This window comes from Artemia sp. Qi Xiang Cuo, unplaced genomic scaffold (assembly GCF_049724085.1).
Source record: "Artemia sp. Qi Xiang Cuo unplaced genomic scaffold, ASM4972408v1 HiC_scaffold_3386, whole genome shotgun sequence".
In the NCBI taxonomy this organism is placed as follows: Eukaryota; Metazoa; Arthropoda; class Branchiopoda; order Anostraca; family Artemiidae; genus Artemia; species Artemia sp. Qi Xiang Cuo.
Window position 1 is genome coordinate 1,672,056 of NW_028300811.1, and position 22,839 is coordinate 1,694,894.

At 34.0% G+C, this 22,839-nt stretch overlaps 1 protein-coding gene across 1 annotated transcript; it reads left to right on the plus strand.

Annotated features, from left to right (window-relative positions):
- Positions 1–2,063: 2,063 nt before the first annotated feature.
- LOC148938344 (uncharacterized) lies at positions 2,064–2,396 on the plus strand. The gene has a single exon (XM_089107861.1). The coding sequence runs from the start codon at positions 2,064–2,066 to the stop codon at positions 2,394–2,396; it is 333 nt and encodes a 110-aa protein (XP_088963987.1).
- The last annotated feature ends 20,443 nt before the right edge of the window (positions 2,397–22,839 follow it).

The following is a 22,839-nucleotide window of genomic DNA, read 5'->3' on the forward strand; positions in this document are numbered from 1 at the left end:
CATAGGTTATTTTGTTTTGTTTTTCTTTTATTCATCTAATTTCTGCAACCTCAGTTGATGCTTTTAAAGTGCATGTTGGAAGTTTTTCGTTTGAAACGTATGACCTAATATATTTTTTGTCGCATTTTTTTCTGTTTTTTCTTTTCTCTGTTACCACTGAGGATGTCTTAAGATGGAATTTTGACGTTTTTCGTTTGAAGCATATGACTTTGGATATTTGTTTTAATGTTGTCTCGCGTATTTATCTTGTCTGTACTACCTCACTTGATGTTTGAAGTGCATTTTAAAAGTTTTTCATTTGGTATGTCATGACTTGGGATATTTTTGTAGTGTTGTGTTCCGATTTGATTTATCTCTGCTACCTCAGTTGATGATTCAAAGTGCATTTTGGAAGTTTTTCGTTTGAAACTTATTACTTAGGATATCTTTGTAGTGTTTTGTCATGGTCTATCTTGTGTCTGCTACCTCCGTTGATTTTTCAAAGTGCATATCGGAAATTTTTCGCTTTAAACGTGTTACCTACTATATTTTTGTCGTATTTTTTCCTGGTTTTTATTGTCTCTGCTGCCTCAGTTGATGTTTTAACCCTTTGATGCCTGAAGGTTCCCTCAGGAACCACAAATTTCAGAATTTTTATTATCAAAACTACACAAGCTAGCCCCTCAGGGTTGCTATCATTGTGTGATAGTCAATGAGCTCTATTCCCAGTATTTTTGTCAGTTTATGATCATCTGCCTTTGGGTGAGATAATCACGGTCAAAGTAAGTACTTTTTGCCTCCTTGGATTTTTCAGAAAGGTGGGCATGTATTTTTGTAATTGACAGAGTAGTGATTTGTTCTAGAGTTTTTACTTCCCTGACCTGGCAGAGAGGAAGGTCTGACAGTTCAAATGAAGTGTCGCTTGCATCTATAGTGTCAAAATTAAGAGAAGGGAGGGGCCTCAAAAATCTTGGTTCCTAGAGGAACCATCCGTCAGAAATGGGAACTTTTCAGGCGACTGAACGTATATGGAGTGTGATATTCTAAGATATCCCGTAACCACTTTTCTTACGCCAATATCATATAATTTCTGATGATTCGACCATGCTAAATAGGATCTGTACCTCTGAGGAATCATCCGGAACAGCTTAAGCTTGGGGTTGCCATTGTCAATATTAAAATACTAAACTTTCTGTAGCTAAATTACGAAATTTCCAGTAGATACAATTAGTAAGATTGACTAAGTTTCTCAACCAATATGTCTTTTCGAGGGTTGCAATGGACGAATCTACATCCACTGCACCAAAAACAGCGGAAGATGAGTACTCTACAATTATGAAGAAACTACGTTGATGCCCAATTTCGTTGGCACAAGCTGTGAATTTTGTTTTTTGTCCAGATGGTACTTCTAACCTGGAAAACCTGCCGAGTAAAGATGAAGACGCATCTGATCTGCAGTATGTTCCTCCTGACTAAATTTTAGAAGAGCTGCTCCAAGCTGAAATAGAAACCAGCCGAATTGAAGCCAAAAACTGTGACAGTCAGGATGAGTCCCAAGCTAATGGATGTGAAGAAACACAACCACAACAAGCCTCAAGTACTTCTACATCTAAACCAATTAAACGAAGAAACATTTCTCGGTGGAAAGTATCTTGTATCCAACTAGACACTGTGGAATGATCAGCTTCAAGTTGACCAAGAAATGAGCGGCAAGACCCCAATGGAATATATCATGTTGTTTTTCGATAATGAAGTAGTAAGCAACATACGCGATCAGACGAATATATATATGCAATTCAGAAAGATGGCAAGCAGTTAGGCGTTTCTTCGACTGACATTGAGCGTTTCCTGGGAGTCCTTGCGTTTACAGGAATAGTGAAAATGCCCTCCTATCGCAGCTACAGGTCAAACGAAACTCGTTACTCCGTGATAGCCAATGCTATGACAGGTGACAGATTTGAACTGATAAAGAGGTATTTGCATTTCAATGACAATGTATCGCACAAACCTCAGGGTTAGTCGACCCTGGTTACGACAAGATTCATAAAATTCGTCCCTTGATAGAGAAGGTTCGAGCCAACTTCATGAAGATACACCCGGAAGAACACCAGCTCATTGATGAGCAAATAGTTCCGACGAAGCAGCGAATATCGCTGAAGCAGTACAATCTGAAAAAAACACATAAGTGGGGATACAAGTTCATCTCCAGAGCGGGAATAAGTGGATTTGTGTATGATTTAGAAATGTACACTGGCAAGGGATCAGTTGATACAAGCGATTTGGGGGTTGGTGCTGACTTTGTCCTCCGACTTGCGAGGGGAATCCCAAACCACATGAACTACAAGCTCTTTTACGACAACTGGTTTCCGTCACTAGACCTGGCCCAAACCCTAAATGACCCTGGTATACTTAGCTAGCACCAGTTAGAGTAAACAATTTAAAAGGCTGCGCTTTGGAACTAGACAGCAAAATGAAAGCGCAAGGGAGAGGGTCGTATGACTGGCGGGTGGAAACGCAGTCGAATGTTGTAGTAGTGAAGTGGTATGATGATAAGCCGATTCACTTGATATCAACCTAGGAAGCTGTGGATCCTGAAGGTACCTGTGACAGGTGGGATAGCAAGCGAAAAGAGCATATAGAAATAAAGAGACCACACTGCGTGAAGGAATACAATCGCTTTATGGGTGGCGTTGATCTTGCCGATATGCTGATGGAGCTGTACAGAATTGACTTCAAGTCCAGAAACAAGTGGTACATGCGAATTTTCTTTTTCTTGTTTGACCTTTCCATTGTAAATGGGTGGATCCTATATCGCAGGTGTCTTCCTACTGGACAAAAACCTATGAACTTGCTGCAGTTCAAAACGGACGTTGCACGCGCCTTACTGTCTGGCGCATCCTCAGCGACACCTAAGAGAGGCAAACCCCTCAACGAAGCTCTATCCCAAAAGAAAAGAAAGTATAGTTGCCGCCCACCAGGACTCGACGAGACTCGACGGCCAGGAGCACTGTCCAGCTTGGATAGACAGCAAACAGAGGTGCTGAGCTTGTGTTCAAGCCCACTCCAAGGTGAAGTGTATTAAGTGCGAAGTGGCTTTGTGTTTCATGCCAAACAGAAACTGTTTCCTGTCTTACCATTTCCTGTCTTACCACACTAGCTAGGCGATGTGTGACTATTTGCTGTTACTGCCGGATGTTTCCTGTGGGAACCATTCTGTAATTTCTTCACTTTCATCAATTAAATTTTTTTTCTTGACATTTTCGTCCCGGAATGACCTTAAATAAAGCACAGAAACAGGCGCAGAATTTTTTCCTCTCTTTTTTCAATATTCAGGCATCAAAGAGTTAAAGTATATTTTGGACGTTTTTTGTTTGAAACGAATTACTTAGGATGTTTCTGTAGGGTTATGTCGTGGTTTTTATTGTCTGTGCTACCTCAGCTGATTTTTTTAAGTGCATTTTGGAAATTTTTCGTTTGCAACATATAACTCGGGACACTTTTTTAATATTTTCCCGTGGTTTTATCTTGTCTGTGCTACCTCATTTGTTATCTCAAAGTGTATTTTGGAAGTTTTTCATTTGAAATGTATGACTTATGATATTTTTATTGTGTTATGTCCTGATGTTTCTTGTCTCTGTAAGACTTATAATAATTTTATAGCGTTCTTCTATGGTTTATCTTGTCTTTTTAACCTCAGTTGATTTTTCAAAGTGTATTTTGGAAGTTTTTTGTTTGAAACGTATGCCTTGGTTTATTTTTTGTATTGTTTTGTCCTGGTTTATACAGTGTTTTGTCCTGGTTTATCTTGTATGTGCTATCTCAGTTTATACTGCAATGTACAATTTGGAAGTTTTTCTTATTAAATTTGTGACTTTCGATATTTTTATGGTGTTGTGTAGTCATTTGTCTTCTACATCAGTTCGTATTTCAAAGTGCAGTTTGGGATTTTTTTGTTTATAAGGTATGACTTATGATATTTTGTAGGTCATTTCGTGGTTTATTTTGTTCCTGCTACATCAGCGGATGTTTCAAAGTGCATTTTCGAAAGTTTTTTGTTTGAAACGTATGCCTTGGGATAATTTTTGTATTGTTTTGTCTTGGTTTATCTTGCCTCTGCTGTCCTAGTTGATGTTTCATAGTTCATTTTTGACATTTTTTAGTTGAAAAGTATGACGGTATATTTTGTTAGTGATGTCTTGTAGTTTCTTCTTGTCTGTGCTACTTCAGTTGATGTTTCAAAGTTCATTTTGAGAAGTTTTTGTTTGGAAACGTACGACTCGGTATATTTTTGTATTGTTGTTTCATGGTTTGTCATGTCTCTATTAGCTCAGTTATTGTTTTAAAATTCATTTTTGAGGTTTTTTGTTTGAAACATATGACCTGGGATATTTTTTAAATGTTTTCTCATGGTTTTACCTTGACCGTGCTACCTCAGTCACTTTCCAAGTGCAGTTTGGAAGTTTTTCGTCTTAAATGTATTAATTGGGATATTTTTAATGTTGTTTTGTGCCTTTATCTTGTCTTTACCCATCAGTTGATGTGTAAAAGCGGTTTTAGGATAATTTTGGTTTGAAACGAAGGACTTGTGATAGTTTTTCAATGTATTCTCGTTGTTTTATTTTCTCTCGATTGCCTAAGTTTTTATTTAAATGTGTATTATTGAATATTATCATTTGAAATGTATGACTTACGATGTTTTCGTAGTGTTTGGTCGTAATTCTTCTTGTCTGCGTAAGACTTAGGATATTTTGTGGCATTTTGTGACGATTTTTCTTGTTTTTGTTACCTCAGTTGATGTTTTAATGTGGATTTCGGAAGTTTTTCGTTTAAAACGTCTGACATAGAATATTTTTTAACGCTGTCTTTTTCTAATGTTGAAACATATTACTTAGGATATTTTTGTAGCGTTGTTTCGTGGTTTATCTTGTCTCTGCTGACCTCAGTTGATGTTTCAAAGTGCATGTTGGAAGTTTTTTGTTTGAAACTTATGATTTGAGATATTTCTGTAATGTTGTCTCGTGGTTTTAATTTGGTAGTGCTACCTCAGTTGATATTCCAAGTTACATTTTGGAAGATTTCGTTTGAAACTTATGACTCGGGATATTTTTTATGTTGTCTAAAATTTTATCTTATCTCTGTTAACTCAGTTGAAGTTGAAAAGTGAATAGTGGATGTTTTTCATTTGAAACGTATGACTTACGATATTTTTGTAGTGATTTTTCCTAATTTATTTTGTTTCTGCTACCTCAATGGATGTTTCAAAGTGCATTTTCAAAGTTTTCGTCTAAAACGTGTGACTTGGGATATTTTTTTTATGTTTTCTTGTAGTTTTATCTTGTCTCTGCCACCTCAGTTGATGTTTCAAAATGCATTTTGGAAGTTTTGATATGAAACGTATGACGGGATTTTCTTAGATGTTGTTTTGTGGTTAAATCTTTTCTCTGCTACCTCAGCTGATGTTTCAAAGTGCGTTTTGGAAGGTTTTTCGTTTGGAACTTAGAACTTAGGTTATTTTTGTTGTGTTTCGTCTTTGTTTATCTTGTCTCTGCAACCTCAATGGATGCTTTTAAAGTGTATTTTGGAAGTTTATTGTTTGAAACATTTAACTTTGGATATTATTTTAATGTTGTCACACCGTTTTATCATGTCTGTACTTCCTCACTTGATGTTTAAATCACATTTTAAAAGTTTTTCAATTGAAATGTATGATTTGAGATATTTTTGTAGTGTTGTGTTCCGATTTATCTTGTCTTCGCTAGCTCAGATAATGTTTTAAAGTACCTTTTGGAAGTTTTTCGTTTGAAAGGTATGACTTAGGATATCTTTGTGGCGTTTTGTCATGGTCTATCTTGTCTCTGCGACCTCAGATGATGTTTCAAAGTGCATTTTGGAAGTTTTTCTTTTGAAACATATTACTTAGAGTATTTTTGCAGTGTTTTATTCTGGTCGATCTTGTCTCTGCTAACTCAGTGGGTGTTTCAAAGTGCATTTTGGAAGTTTTCCGTTTTAAACATATGGCCTACTATATTTTTTGTACTGTTTTGTCCAGTGTTATCTTGTCTCTGCTACCTCAGTTGATATTTTCAAGTGCATTTTGGAAGTTTTTTGTTTGAAACAAATTACTTAGGATATTTTTCAGGGTTATGTCGTGGTTTATATTGTCTGTGCTAACTCAGCTGATGTTATAAAGTGCATTTTGGAAGATTTTAGTTTCACATGTATGACTCGAAATATTTTTTATGTTGTCCCGTGGTTTTATCATGTCTCTGCTTCCTCAGTTGATGTTTCAATGTGTATTATGGAAGGTTTTTATTTGAGATTTATGACTTACCATATTTTTGTACTGTTGTTTGGTGAGCTTTTTTTGTGTAAGTCCTTCTTGTCGTTTATCTTGTCTTTGTTACCTCAGTGGATATTTCAATATAATTTTTGGAAGTGTTTCGTTTGAAACGTATATCTTGAGATATTTTTTAGTAATGTTTCGTGGTTTTATTATGCCTGGGTCACCTAAATCTATGTATACAATCACATTATAATAGTTTATCGTATGAAATGTATGACTTAGAATATTTTTAAATGTTGTCTTGTGTTTTTATTTTTTCTCTACTTTCTTAGCTAATCTTTCAAAGTGCGTTTTGGAAAGTTTTTCGTTTGGAACATAGAACTTCGGTTATTTGTGTTGTATTTCGCCTTTGTTTATCTTGTCTCTGCTACCTCAGTTGATGTTTTAACGTGAATTTTGGAAGTTTTTTATTTTAAACATATGACTTAGTGATATTTTTTAATGTTGTCTTTGTTCTATTTTGATCATGTTACTAGTTATTTCATGTAGCATTGTTTCGTAGTGATTTTGTGAATGTTTTCTTGTGGTTGTTATCATATTATGTACTTAGGTTGATATTTCTTTATGTTGTTTCGTGGTTTTATCTTGTCTCTACTACCTCAGTTGAACTTTTACAGTGCATTTTGGTAGTTTTTTGTTTGAAACATATGACTTCGGATATTTTTGTAGTGTTGTACCGTAGGGCATCTTGTCATCGCTACCTCAGTTGATGTTCCAAAGTGTATTTCTGAATATTTTCTTTTGAAACGTATGAATTGCGATATTTTTTGTAATGTTGTGTTCGATGGTTTAGTCTTGTCTACTGCTACCTCAGTTAATGTTTTATAGTGCGTTTTGGAAGTTTTTTTTTTGAAATGTCTTACTTAGGCTATTTTATCATGTAGTCTCGAAGTTTATCTTGTCTCTGCTACCTTAGTTGATGTTTTATAATTCATTTTTTAGGTTTTTCGTTTGAAATGCATTATTTTGGATATTTTTGTAGTTTCATGGTTTACTTTATCTCTGCCGTCTATTTTTAGATTTCAGAGTACATTATTGGAAGTTTATTGTCGGAAGCGAAATACTTTGGATATTTTTGTAGGGTTTTCGCATGGTTTGTGTGGTCTGTGCTGACTCAGCTGATTTCATAAAGTGTATTATAAGAAATTATCGGTGCACGTTTGTTACTTAAGATTTTTTGTAATGTTTTACCCTGGTTTGTCTTGTCTGTGTTACATCAGTTGATATTTCAATGTGTATTTATGAGGTGCTTCTTTTGAAATGTATAACTTGAAGAACTTTTTTAATATAGCACCGTTGTTTTAACTTATCTGCGGTATGTAAGTCGTTGCTGCAATGTGCATAATGGTAGTTCTGCTTTTTAAATTTGTGAATTACGATATTTTTGTGTTGTTCTGTTGGCATTTGTCTTGTAGATCTCTTCATATTTCAAAGTACCTTTTGGAAGTTTTTCGTTTAAAACGTATGACTTATGATATTTTCTTAGGGTCATTTGTTGGTTTATCGTGTTCCTGCTACATCAGTGGATGTTCAAAGTGCTTTTTTGAAGATTTTTATTTAAAACGTATGCCTTGGGAAATTTTTTGTAGTGTTTTGTCCTGGTTTATCTTGTCTCTGCTGTCCTTGTTGATGTTTCATAGTTCATTTTGGACATTTTTCATTTGAAAAGTATGACGGGATATTTTTTTTTGTGATCTCATTTAGTTTCATCTTGTCTGTGCTACTTCAGTTGATTGTTCGAAATTCATATTGGAAGTTTTTTGCTTGAAATATGCAACTTGGGATAGTCTTTTTATTATTTTTTTACGGTTTACCATGTCTCTATTAGCTCAGTTAATCCTTTAAAGTGCATTTTGGAGGTTATTTGTATGAAACATAGGACCTGGATATTTTTTTAATTCCGTCTCTTGGTTTTGTCTTGACTGTGCTACCTCAGTTGATATTTCAAAGTGCTAGTTTGGAAGTTTTTCGTCTGAAATGTATTTCTTGGGATATTTTTTAATGTTGTTTTGTGGTTTTATCTTGTCTTTATACCTCAGTTGATGTGTTAAAGCGCTTTTAGAATATAATTCGTTTGATATAAAGGACTTGTGATATTTTTCCAGTATTGTCTCGTTGATTAAGGTTTGTCTGTATTTCCAAATTTGTTATTTCAAAGTGTTTCAAGATAGTTTTTTCATTTGAGATTCATTACTTATTATATTTTTGTAGCGTCGTGTCGTAATTCTTCTTGTCTGCATAAGACTTACAATATTTTGTGGCGTTTTGTCGTGATTTATCTTGTCTTTGTTACCTCAGTTGATGTTTTAAAGTATAGTTTGAAAGGTTTTCGTATCAGACGTATGTATTAGGATATTTTTGTTGTTGTCTTTTTCTAATTTTGAAACATTTTACTTTGCATATTTTTGTAGCGTTGTTTCGTGGTGATTTTTTTTAAATTATTATTGTGGCATTATCACTCCCTCATGACTTAGGCTAAAGTGTCGAATTGCGTCTTGGTAGTTATCTGTTTGTAACCTAGGTTATTATTGTTGTGTTTTGTCTTTATTCATCTAGTTTCTGCATCCTAAACTGATGCTTCTAAAGTTACTAACATAAATATAACGTTTGATATAAGGCGCTTTTGATATTTTTTCAATTGCTTTCCGAGGTTTTAATTGCTCTGTGTAACCTCATTTGTTTTCTAACTGAGTGATATTGGATTTTTGCGTCTCAGATGCTTTAGCGTTAACTGTGTTGTACAACCGTGTTGCGATCTTTTCTGCTTGATGCTTTTATTATTTATTATTACTGTATTATCGTTAATAATATCTTTGTTGACGCTGTTGATGTTTTACAGTGTACTATGGAGTTTTTACGTTTGAGATGCCTGATTTTGGATATTTTTTAATGTTGTCTTGTAGTTTTATATTGTCTCTGCATCCTTATTCATTGTTTCATAGTTTATTTTGGAAGTTTTTGATTTAAATGCACTAGTTAGGCTAGTTTTGTAGAATAATTTCGTGGTTTATCTTGTCTTTGCTGCCTCTTGGAATGTTTTAGCATGTCTTTTGGAAGTTTTTCGTTTGAAACGTATGACTTAGGATTTTTGTTTGTACTTTCTTGTACTGGTTTATCTTGTCTCTGCTACCTCGGTTGATGTTTCAAAGCGCATTTTGGAAGTTTTTCGTTTGAAACATATGACTTTAGATATTTTTTAAATGTTTTCTCTTGGTAATATCTAGTCTTTGCTGCCTCAGTTGGTGTTTCAAAGTGGATTTCGGAAGTTTTTTGTTTGAAACGTATGCCTTGGGATATTTTTGTAATGTTGTCTAAATGTTTAACTTGTCTGTACTACCTCAGTTGATGTTTAAAGGGCATTTTGGAGGTTTTTCGTATGGAATGTATGGCTGGGAATATTTTTTTAGTGTTTTGTGCTGGTTTATCTTGTGTCTGCTACCTCTTTTGATGTTTCAAAGTGTATCTTGAAAGTTTTTCGTTTGAAAAGTATGGCTTACCATATTTTTGTATTGTTTTTCGTGGTTTATCTTGTCTCTGCTACCTCAGCTAATGTTTCAAAGTGCATTTTAGAAGGTTTACGTTTGGAACGTAGGAATTGGGATTCGTTTTAATGTTGTCTCGCGGTTTTATCTTGTCTGTACTACCTCAGTTGATTGTTTCAAAGTGTATTTTGGAAGATTTTCCATTGGAAATGTATGACTTTGGATATTTTTTAGGGTTGTATCGTGATTTATCTTATCTTTGCTACCTCAGTTGATGTTTCAAACTCCGTTTTGAGTGTTTTTCGTTTGAAAAGTATAACTCAGTATATACTTGTTGGGTTTCGTCGTTGTTTTATAGTGTCTCTGTTACGTTAGTTGATGCTTTAATGTGCATTTTGGAACTTTTTTCAATTTATCTTTGGAAACGCATGACTTGGGATATTTTTTAATGTTTTCTCATGATTTTTTTTTGTCTTTGCTACCTCAGTTTATGTATAAAAGTATATTTTGGAAGTTTTTCGTTTGAAACTTATGAGTAAGTGTATTTTCGTTGTGTTTGTCCTAGTCTATCTTGTCTCTGCTACCTCAGTTGGTATCTCAAAGTGCATTTTGGCAGGTACTTTGTTTGAAAATTTTGACTTAGAACATTATTGTAGCGTTGTGTCCTGGTTTATTTTGTCTGTTCCACCTCACCTGACACTCCAAATTGCATCTTCGAAGCTTCTCGTTTGAAATATGTGAATTAGGATATTTTTGTGAGATTTTTTCGATGTCTATGATATTTCTGTTATCACACTTTATGTTTCAAAATACTTTTTTAAAACTTTAGCCTTGAAACACATGACTTTGGATATTTTTTAAATTTTGTCTCATGATTTTATCTAATCTCTGCTAGCTCACTTTTTACTTAAAAGTGTATTTTGAAAGTTTTTTCGTTCAAAATTTTAACTTGTGTGTCTATGAATTTCAAAGTGCATTTCGGAAGTTTTTCGTTTGGAACGTAGAACTTTGGTTATTTTCGTCGCTTTTCGTCTTGGTTATTTTGTCTCTGCTACCTCAGTTGTTGTTTCTAAAGTGAAGTTTGGAATTTTTTCGTTTGAATAGTCTGACTTGGGATATATTTTTAATGTTGTCACGTGGTTTTGACTTGTCTTTCCTACCTCAGTTGGTGTTTCAAATTGTATGTCGGAAGATTATATTTCTACATATATGACAAAGGATGTTCTTGTAGTACAGTGTCGTGCTGTGTTTTGACTGTGCCACCTTAGTTAGATGTTCCAAAGTGTATTTTGTAAGCTGTTTTTTTTAAATATGTAACTAAGGATTTATTTTTAGTGTTTTGTGAAAGTTAATCTTGGCTCTATTACCTCAGTTGATGTTTCAAAGTATATTTTCGAATTTTTTCATTCGAAACGTATGAATTAGGATTTTTTTTAGTTTTTTTTTGTGGTTTATATTGTCTTCACTGACTCAGTTGATGTTTCAAAGTACATTTTAGAAGTTTTTAATTTGAAACATATTACTTAGGATATTTTTGTAGGATTTGCTGTCTGTAGTTTATCTTGTCTGTGCTACCTCAGTTGATATTTGAAAGTGCATTTTGGCAAGTTTTTTTTTTGAAACGTATGATTTTAGATATTTTTTAGTGTTTTGTATTGGTTTATTTTGTCTCTGCTACCTAAGTTGATTCTTCAAAGTGCATTTTGGAAGTTTTTTATTTGAAACATATGACTTTGTATTTAATTGTAGTGTTTTTTCCTGGTTTATTTTGTCTCTGTTACCTAAGTGGATGATTCAAAATGCAATATCAAAGTTTTCGTTTGAAAAGTATGAGTTGGGATATTTTTTTAGTGTTCTTTTATGGTTTATCTTGTCTTCGCTTACCTAAGTTTATGTTTCAAAGTACATTTTAAAAGTTTTTTATTTCAAACATTTTACTTAGGATATTTTTGTAGGGTTGTGTCGTAATTTATCTTGTCAGTACTACCTCAGTTGATGTTTCAAAGTGCATTTTGGAAGTATTTTTGTTTCAAACGTGTGATTTAGGATATTTTTCTAGTCTTTTGTTGTGGTTTATCTTGTCTTCGCTACCTCAGTTGATGTTTCAAAGTGCATTTTGGAAGTTTTTTAATTTGAAATATATTACTTAGGATGTTTTGGTCGGTTTGTGTCGTAGTTTATCTTGTCTTTGCTACCTCAGTATATGTTTTAAAGTGCATTTTGGAAGATTTTCGTTTGAAAAGCATGACTTACGATATTTTTTTAGTATTTAGTTTTGGTTTATCTTGTCTCTGCTACATAAGTTGATGATTCAAAGTGTATTTTGGAATTTTTTCATTCTTTGAAACATATGACTTTGTATTTTATTGTAGTGTTTTTTCCTGGTTTATTTTGCCTTTGCTACCTAAATTGATGTTTCAAAGTGCACTATGGTCGCTTTTCATCTGATAACGCATGACTGGGGATATTTTTTTAATGGTGTCTCGTTGTTTTATCTTGTTTGTTCTACTTCAGTTGATTTTTCAAACTGCATTTCGGCAGTTTTTCGTTTGAAACCTAGATCTTAGGTTATTTCTGTCGTGTTTTCTGGTTTATCTTGTCTGTGCTACCTGAGTTGATGTTTTTAAAGTGCATTTTGAAAGTTTTTCGTTTGAAACTTATGACTTTTGATATTTTTACAAGGTTTTCTTGTGGTTTTATTTTGTATTTGCTGTATCATTTGTTATATCAAAGTGTACTTTGGAAGTTTTTCGTTCGAAATCTTATCTTGTCTGTTTGACACTTTCAAAGTTCTTTTCGGAAGCTTTTCGTTTGGAACGTTGAACTTAGGTTATTTTTGTCGTGTTTTTTCTTAGGTTTATCTTGTCTCTGTTACCTCAGATGATGTTTTGAAAGTGCATTTTGGACGCTTTTCGTTTGAAAAGTCTGACCTTGGTTTTTGTTGTTTGCTCGTGGTTTTGACTTCTCTCTGCTATCTCATATGATGTTTCAAAGTGCATTTTTGAAGTTTTTCGTATCAAACTTATGACTTAGGATATTTTTGTAGTGTTTTATCCTGGTTTATTTTGTCTTTGCTACCTAAGTTGATATTCCAAATTATTTTTTGGAAGTTTTTCGTTTGCAACAAATGACTTGGGATATTTTTTTAATATTGTCTTATGGTTTTATTTTGTCTGTACTACCTCAGTTGATGTAAAAGTGAATTTTAGAAGCTTTTGCTTCGAAACTCAAGATTTAGGTATATTTTTGTAGTGTTTTTTCCTGGCCTATCTTGTCTCTGCTGCCTCAAAATGATGCTTCAAAGTGTATTTTGGAGGTATTTCGTTTGGAAAATATGACTTACTATATTTTTTGTAGTGTTCTGTCCTGGTTTATTTTGTTTCTGCTACTTCAGACTATGTTTTAAAGTGCAGTTTGGAAGTTTATCGTTAGAAACAAATAAATTGGAATATTTTCGTAATGTTTCTTCGTGGTTTGTCTTGCCTCTGCTACCTCAGTTAATATTTCAAAGTTCATTTTGGAAGTTTTTCGTATGAAACGTATGACTTAGGATATTTTTGTAGTGTGTTTTGTTCTGGTCTATCTTGCCTCTGCTACCTCAAATTGATGTTTCAAAGTGTATTTTGGAAGGTTTTCGTTTTAAATTTATGACTTACTATATTTTTTGTAGTGTTTCGTCCTTGTTTATCTTGATTCTGCTACCTCAGTTGATGTTTCAAAGTGAATTATGGAAGTTTTGTGTTTGAAACACATGACTTGGAATATTTTTTTAATGTTGTCTCGGAGTTTTATTTTGTTTCTGTTACCTCAGTTTGTGTTCCAAAGTGCATTATGGAAGTTTTTCCTTTGATATATATTACACGGGGTATTTTTTAATCTTGTCTTGTGATTTTATCTTAACAGCACTATCTCAGTTGATATAAAAATGCATTTTGGAATTTTTTTGTTAGAAAGATATGACTTATTATATATTTTGTAGTATTTTGTCCTTGTTTATCTTGTCTCTGCTACCTCAGTTGGTGTTTCAAAGTGCATTTTGGAAGTATTTTTTTGTTGAAACGTATGACTTACTATACTTATTTAGTGTTTTGTCCTGGTTAATCTTGTCACTGCTACCTCAGTTGATGTTTCAAAGTACATTTTCGAAGTTTTTCGTTTGAAACAAATGACTTGGGATATTTTGGTAGTGTTATGTCCTGGTTTATCCTGTCTTTGCTACCTCAGTTGATGTTTCTAAGTGATTTATGGAAGTTTTTTTTTTGAAACACATGACTTGGAATATTTTTTAGTATTGCCTAACGATTTTATCTTGCTTGTGCTTCTCCAGTTGATGTTCAAAAGTGCATTTCGAACGTTTTACGTTTGAAACGTATGACTTAGGATATTTTTTAGTGTTTTGTCCTGATCTATCTTGTCTCTGCTACCTCAATTGATGTTTCAAAGTACATTTTTGAATATTTCGTTTGAAATATATGACTTAGGATTTTTTGTAAATAATTTATTCCTGGTCTATCTTGTCTCTGCTACCTCAGTTGATGTTTCAAAGTGTATTTTGGAAGTCTTTCGTTTGAAACATATGAATTACTATATTTTTGTAGCGTTTCTTCCTGGTTTATCTTGTGTCTGCTACCGCAATTGATGTTTTAAAGTGTATTCTGAAAGTTTTTTGTTTGAAATGTAAGACCTCTGATATTTTTTAATGTTATCTCACAGTTTTATCTTGACTGTACTACCTCATATGATTTCAACCGTTTGCAGCAAAAACTAAATCCAGTATGCTCATGATATCCACATTGCAAGCAACAAGGTTTATTCAGGCAAGGGTTGTTCCGAGAATGAGAGTATCCACTACCAAGACATTTGAGACAACGTTCCACGCCAGAGAAGCCCGAAAAAATGTGCTCTTGTGACCCGGATTTGTAGCATATTCACAGTAAAAACTTATAATCAGTAAGCCGGAAATGTTCGTAGCCAATGTCAATCCCATGACGCATATAATGAGACTTCGCCGTTGTCAGAACGGAAGTATATACGAATTAATTTTGAATTACCGAAGCGCTGTATCTCTTCGATACCTTGGTTTGAAGCACACACATTCTCTGGATCGACCGGGAAGTCCACTCGTGAAAATAAACCGGCGATTCTCGATTTGTTAACCTCAGTTTTTCCGACCTTTTCATTCAAACAGGCTTTCAAGTTTTTGGCGATTTTTCCTTCCGTATGATTGACCCGTTTTGGTTGCTTGGATCCTCATTCCTTAAAAAGTGAAATCCACACTATACCATCAGCTCCATCTAACGATTTCGGAAAACCTTCACGATTTAAGGGATCATCACGATCTTCTGGCGGTGAATCTACTGCAAGAAACACTTTTCCTGACTCGCTATTCAGCAGAAGCCAAGAATGATCATTAAGTTTTTCTATATTTATATAGCTCAAAACCTCACTCTGTACTCCATCACAACACTCTTTCACCACAGCAGGAATATCCACCACCTTACTTGTGACTTAATCAAGTTTATCAATAATGCTAAAAAGATGACGGTCCCAGGTTTGAATGGCAAGGCTAAAGTGAGCATTTTGATCCGTATCTATTGCAGGCATTGTATCACTTGTAGTCATGACTAATTTCAGATTTAGCAAGTAAGGGGTTGCATCCTCAGAAATAAGGATGTCTAACAAATCCTGTGACAGGCTTTGCGTAGCAGAGGGACCGTGACGTGCAAGGAGTTTCTGCATGGGATTCACTAGAGATGTTAGGAGGCATCTAGCTTGCTCAATATGATCAGTAGAATAGAAGTTTGCAAACGCAGATATGCAGGAGGCGGACGAAATTCCTGACTATTGACAGTGCCGGAAAAAATTTAAAACTGGCAAATAAATAAGAGTCTCTGAAGGAGGAAGGATCTGTGGGGAAGTAGGTTTATCAGCAAAGTTCGCGCTGCAGTCCGAGCACTGATATATTATAATATTGTCTTTCTCAATGCTCGGAAGAATTTCACATCGGTTATGGCAGAGGTAACCACAACCCCCAGCACACTGAAGCTCTCTTTGGAAACTTTGCATCCTGTCTTGTACAACTTTCCAGAAGCCACGGCAGCCATTTATCATTTAATAAAAATAACATATAAATATTAACTTGGTACTATGTGCTAAGGAAATGGAAGGGGGCTTCCCCAAACCACTACCCCACCTTCGCCTGAGTAAAACTATTACCAGATAAATTCTCTGCTTACGGAAGGTGTTCTCCTTGGTGATCTTATATAAAAAATGTTCATAAACGATCACAATGTATCACTGCGTATGGTACCAAAATTCATTCCATTTCAAATAGGATCCTCCTTATTGCAATTTAATTTACTGTAATTTACTTCAAACTTAATCCTTATTTCAAACTAAGTCACTGAATTAAATTCAAGCTCAAGCATTGAATAAATAAATATCAAGAATCTAGGTGAAGTTCAGGTCAATTCAACAAATGTCCACTGCTATTTATTCCAAACTAAGTCACTGAATTAAATTCAAGTTCAAGCAGTAAATTAATTAACATCAAGAAACTAGGTCAAGTTTCAAGATCAAGTGATGTTTCAAAAAGTCCATTCTGGAGGCTTTTTCTTTGAAATGTATGACGGGATATTGTGATCCTGTGGTTTTATCTTGTCTGTACAACCTCACTTTATGTTTTAAAGTGAATTTTGGAAGTTTTTCATTTGGAACGTATAATTTGGGATATGGTTATAGTGTTTTGTCCTCATCTATCTTGTCTCTGCTACCTCAGTTGATCTTTCAAAGTACATTTTGGAATTTTTTCATTTGAAACGTATGACTTGGGATATTTTTATAGGTTTGTGTCGTGGTTTTTATTGTCTGTGGTACCTCAGTTGATGTTTCAAAGTGTATTTTGGAAGTTTTGCATTAGAAACGTGTGATTTGGGATAATTTTTATGTTGTCTCGTTGTTTTATTTTGTCTGAGCTATCTTACTTGATGTTTCAAAACACATTGTTGGAATTTTTTGTTTGAAACGTATAACCTAATTTTTTGTAGTGTTGTTTCGTGGTTTATCATGTCGGTGCTACGTCAGTTGATGTTTCTTAGTGCATTTTGGAATTTTTTTGTTTTAAACGTATGACTTAGGATAGTTTTGTGGGGTTGTGTCCTGGTTTATCACGTTTCTTATACCTCAGTTGATGTTTCAAACTGCATTTTGGAAGTATTTTTGTTTTGCTTAAAACTCATAACTTGGGATATTTTTTTAGAATTGTTTCGAAGCTTTATCTTATCTGTACTAACTCATTTGTTATTTCAAAGTTCATTTAGTAAGTATTCTCGTTTGAAGCGTATAACTAGAGATGTTTTTTAATGTTTTCTTGTGGCTTTATATTGTGTTTACTACCCCAGTCGGAGCTTCAAAGTGCATTTTGGAATTTATTTCTTTGAAACGATTGACTTGGGATATTTTTGTACGGTTGTGTCATGGTTTATAATGTCTCTGCTATCTGACTTTATGTTTCTTATTGCATTTTGGAATGTTTCATTTGAAACGCAAGACCTAAGATATTTTTGTAGGTTTTTGTCGTGGTTTATCTTGTCTTTTCTACCTCAGTTGATGTTTCAAAGTGTATTTTGGAAGTTTTTTGTTAGAAACGTATGACTTGGGATAATTTTTAATGTTGTCTCATGGTTTTATTTTGTCTGAGCTTTCTTAGTTGATGTTTTAAAACACATTGTTGAATCTTTTTTGAAACGTATGACTTAAAGTATTTTTGTAGTGTTGTGTCGTGGTTTATCCTATCGGTGCTACAACGGTTGATGTTTCTTAGTGCATTTTGGAATATTTTCATTTGAAACGTAAGACTTTGGATATTTTTATAGGTTTGTGTCGTGGTTTATCTTGTCTTTTCTACCTAAGTTGATGTTTCAAAGTGCATTTTGGAAGTATTTTTTGTTTAAAACGTATGACTTGGGCTGGATTTTTAATGTTGTCTCGTAGTTTTATCTTGTCAGTGCTACCTCACTTGCTGTTCCAAAGTGCATTTTGGAAGTATTTTCGTTTGAAGCGTATGACTTGGGATTTTTTCTAATGTTGTCTCGTCGTTTTATATTGTCTCTGCTACCCCAGTTGTTGCTTCAAAGTGCATTTTTTAAGTTTTTCATTTGAAACGCATGACTTGACCCGTTTGAATGACCCGTTTTGGTTGCTTGGATCCTCATTCCTTAAAAAGTGAAATCCACACTATACCATCAGCTCCATCTAACGATTTCGGAAAACCTTCACGATTTAAGGGATCATCACAATCTTCTTACGGTGAATCTACTGCAAGAACCACTGTTTCTGACTCGCTATTCAGCGCAGGCCAAGATTTATCATTAAGTTTTTCTTTATTTATACAGCTCAAAACCTCACTCTGTACTCCGTCACAACACTCTTTCACCACAGCAGGAATCTCCGCTATCTTACTTGTAACTTAATCAAGTTTATCAATAATGCTAAAAAGATGACGGTCCCAGGTTTGAATGGCATGTCTAAAGTGAGCGTTTTGATCTGTATCTATCGCAGGCATCGTATCACTTGTAGTCATGACTAATTTCAGATTTAGCAAGTAAGGGATTGCATCCTCAGAAATAAGGATGTCTAACAAATCCTGTGACAGGCTTTGCGTAGCAGAGGGACCGCGACGTGCAAGGAGTTTCTGCGTGGGATTCACTAGAGATGTTAGGAGGCTTCTATCTTGAGCAAGATGATCAGTAGAAGAGAAGTTTGCACACGCAGATATACAGTAGGCGGACGAAATTTCTGACTATTGACAGTGCTGGAAAAAGTTTAAGACTGGCAAATAAATAAGAGTCTCTGAAGGAGCCAGGATCTGCAGGGGAGTAGGTTTATCAGCAAAGTTCTTCGCCGAGTACTGATGTATTATAATATTGTCTTTCTCAATGCTCGGAAGAATTTCACAGCGGTTATGGCAGAGGCGACCAAAACCCCCAGCAGACTGAGGCTCTCTTTAGAAACTTTGCATCCTGTCTTGTACAACTTTCCAGAAGCCAATGCAGCCGTTTATCAATTAATAATAATAACATATAGATATTAACTTGGTACAATGTGCTAAGGAAATGGAAGGGGGCTTCCGAAACCGCTACCCCGCCTTTGCCTGAGTAAAACTATTACCAGATGAAATCTGAAATCTGCTTACGGAAGGTGTTTTCCTTGGTGATCTTATATAAAAAAAAGTTCACAAACGATCACAATGTATCACTGCCTATGGTACCAAAATTTATTCCATTTCAAATAGGATCCTCCTTTGTGCAATTTAATTTACAGTAATTTATTTCAAACATAAACCTTATTCCAAACTAAGTCACTGAATAAAATTCAAGCTCTAGAAGTGAATTAATGAATATCAAGAATTTAAGTTAAGTTCAGGTCAATTCACCAAAAGTCCACTGCTATTTATTCCAAACTAAGTCACTGAATTAAATTTAAGTTCAAGCAGTAAATTAATGAACTTCAAGAAACTAGGTCTAGTTTCAAGATCAAGTGATGTTTCAAAAAGTCCATTCTGGAGGATTTTTCTTTGAAACATATGACAGTATATTGTGAACCCGTGGTTTTATCTTGTCTCTACAACCTCCGTTGATGTTTTAAAGTGCATTTTGGAAGTTTATCATTTGAAAGATATGACTTGGGATATTTTTGTAGTGCTTTGTCTTGAATTATCTTGTCTGTGTTACCTAAGTTGAAGTTTCAAATGCATTTTGGAACTTTTTGTTTGAAACGTATGACTTGGGATATTTTTTAGGATTATTTCATGGTTTATATTGTCTTTCCTACCTCTGTTGATGTTTCATAGTGTATTTTGGGAAGTTTTGCGTTTGAAATGTGTGATTTAGAATACTTTTTATGTTGTCTCGTCGTTTTATTTTGTCAGAGATATCTTACTTGATGTTTCAAAATACGTTGTTGAAATTTTTTGTTTGAAACGTATGACTTAATTTTTTTAGTGTTGTGTCGTGGTTTATCTTGTCGGTGCTACCTCAGTTTATGTTTCTTCGTACATTTTGGAATTTCTTCATTTTAAACGCAAGACTTAGGATATTTTTGTAGGTTTGTGTCGTGTTTTATCTTGTCTTTTATACCTCAGTTGATGTTTCAAACTGCATTTTGGAAATATGTTTTTTGCTTAAAACGTATAACATGGGATATTTTTTTAGTGTTGTTTCGAAGCTTTATCTTATCTGTACTAACTCATTTGTTGTTTCAAAGTTCATTTTGGATGTATTCTCATTTGAAACGTATGACTAGGTATTTTTTCTAGTGTTGTCTCGTCGTTTTATATTGTCTGTTCTACCTCATTTGTTGTTTCAAAGTGCATTTTGGAAGTTTTCCGTTTGAAACGATTGACTTAGGATATTTTTGTAGGGTTGTGTCGTGGTTTATAATGTCTCTGCTACCTCAGTTTATGTTTCTTAGTGCATTTTGGAATTTTTTCATTTGAAACGCAAGACTTGGGGTATTTTTGTAGGTTTTTGTCGTGGTTTATCTTGTCTTTTCTACCTCAGTTGATGTTTCAAAGTGTATTTTGGAAGTTTTGTGTTAGAAACGTATGACTTGGGATAATTTTTAATGTTGTCTCATGGTTTTATTTTGTCTGAGCTTTCTTAAGTGATGTTTTAAAACACATTGTTGAATTTTTTTTGAAACGTATGACTTAAAGTATTTTTGTAGTGTTGTGTCGTGGTTTATCCTATCGGTGCTACCTCAGGTTGATGTTTCTTAGTGCATTTTGGAATATTTTTAATTTGAAACGTAAGACTTTGGATATTTTTGTAGGTTTGTGTCGTGGTTTATCTTGTCTTTTCTACCTAAGTTGATGTTTCAAAGTGCATTTTGGAAGTATTTTTTTTGTTTAAAAGGTATGACTTGGGCTGGATTTTTTGAAAGTTGTTTCGAAGTTTTATCTTGTCTGTGTTACCTGAGTTGATGTTTCAAAGTGCATTTTGGAACTTTTTGTTTGAAGCGTATAACTTGGGATTTTTTCTAATGTTGTCTCGTCGTTTTATATTGTCAGTGCTACCCCAGTTGTAGCTTCAAAGTGCATTTTGTACGTTTTTCGTTTGAATCGTATGACTTGGGATATTTTTGTAGGGTTGGGTCATGGTTTATAATTTCTCTGCTACCTCAGTTTATGTTTCTTCGTGCATTTTGGATTTTTTTTTCATTCGAAACGTAAGACTTAGTTTTTTTTTGTAAGTTTGTGTCGTGGTTTATATAGTCTTCGATACTCAGCTGATGTTTTAAAGTGCATTTTGGAAGTATTTTTTTGTTTAAAACGTATGACATGGGATATTTTTTTAATGTTGTTTCGAAGTTTTATCTTGTCTGTGCTACCTCAGTTGTTGTTTCAAAGTGCATTTTGGAAGTATTTTCGTTTGAAAAGTATAACTTGGGATTTTTTCTAATGTTGTCTCGTCGTTTTATATTGTGTGTGCTTCCTCAGTTGTAGCTTTAAAGTGCATTTTGGAAGATTTTTGTTTGAAAAGTATGACTTGGGATTTTTTTGCAGGGTTGTGTCGTGGTTTTTTAATGTCTGTGCTACCTGATTTGATGTTTCAAAGTGCATTTTGTAATTTTTCGTTTGAAACGAATGACTTAGGATACTTCTTTAATGTTTTCTCGTAGTTTTATATTGTCTGTCCTACCACAGTTGATGTTTCAAAACACATTTTGGAAGTTTTGCGTTTGTATAGTATGACTTGGGATATTTATTTTAGTGTTTTGTCGTGGTTCATCATGTTTGTACTTCTTCAGTTGATGTTTCAAAGTGTATTTGGGAAATTCTTGGTTTTAAGCGAATGACTTATGACATTTTATGTAATGTTTTAGTCTGGTTTATCTTGTCTCTGCTACCTCAGTTGTTGTTTCAAAGGGCATTAAGTGAGTTTTTCGTTTGAAACGTATGACTTGATATATATTTATAATGTTGTCTCGTGGTTTTATCTTGTCTCTGTTACCTCAGTGAATGTTTCAAAGTGCATTTTGGAAGTTTTTGCTTTGAAACGTATAACTTGGAATATTTTTTGTAGTGTTGTGTCGTGGTTTATCATGTCACTATCACTTCAGTTTATGTTTCAATGTGCATTTTGGGACTTTTTCTTTTGAAATATATGACTTAGAATATACTTTGTATTGTTTTGTCTTGGTTTATCTCGTTTCTGCTAACTCAGTTGATGTTTCAAAGTGCATTTTGAAAGTTTTTTCTCTGAAACATATTACTTGGGATATTTTTTAATGTTGTCTCTTGGTTTCATCATGTTTGTTCTACCTCAGTTAATGTAAAAGTGCACCTTGGAAGCTTTTCGTTTGAAGTGTATGACTTATTTTTCTAGTATTGTGTCCTAGTCTATCTTGTCTCTGCTACCTCAGTTGATGTTTTTAAAATGCATTTTGGAAGCTTTTGGTTTGAAATGTATGACTTGTGATATTTTTTAAATGTTATATCGTGGTTTTATCTAGTCTGTGCTGCCTCATTTGTTATTTCAAAGTGTATTTTGGAACATTTTCGTTTGAAATCTAAACTTGTGTGTCTATGAATCTTAAAATGCATTTTGGAAGGTTTTCGTTTGGAACGTGGAACTTAGGTTATTTTTGTCGTGTTTTGTCTTGTTTTTCTTGTCTGTGCTACCTCAGTTGATGTTTCTAAAGTGCAGTTTGGAAACTTTTCGTTTGTATAGTCCGACTTGAGATATTTTTTAATGCTGTCACTTGGTTTTGACCGGTCTGTTCTAACTCAGTTAATGTTTCAAAGTGCATTTTGGAAGCTTTTCGTTCGAAACATTTGAATTAGGATATTTTTGTAGTGTTGTTTCATGGTTTTTCTTGTCTCTTCTAACTCAGTAGATGTTCCAAAGTGCATTTTGGAAGTTTTTCGTTTGAAACATGTGACTAAGGATATTTTTTTGTGTTTTGTCAAAGTTTATCTTGTCTCTGCTACCTCAGTTGATGTTTCAAAGTACATTTTGAAAGTTTTTCATTTGG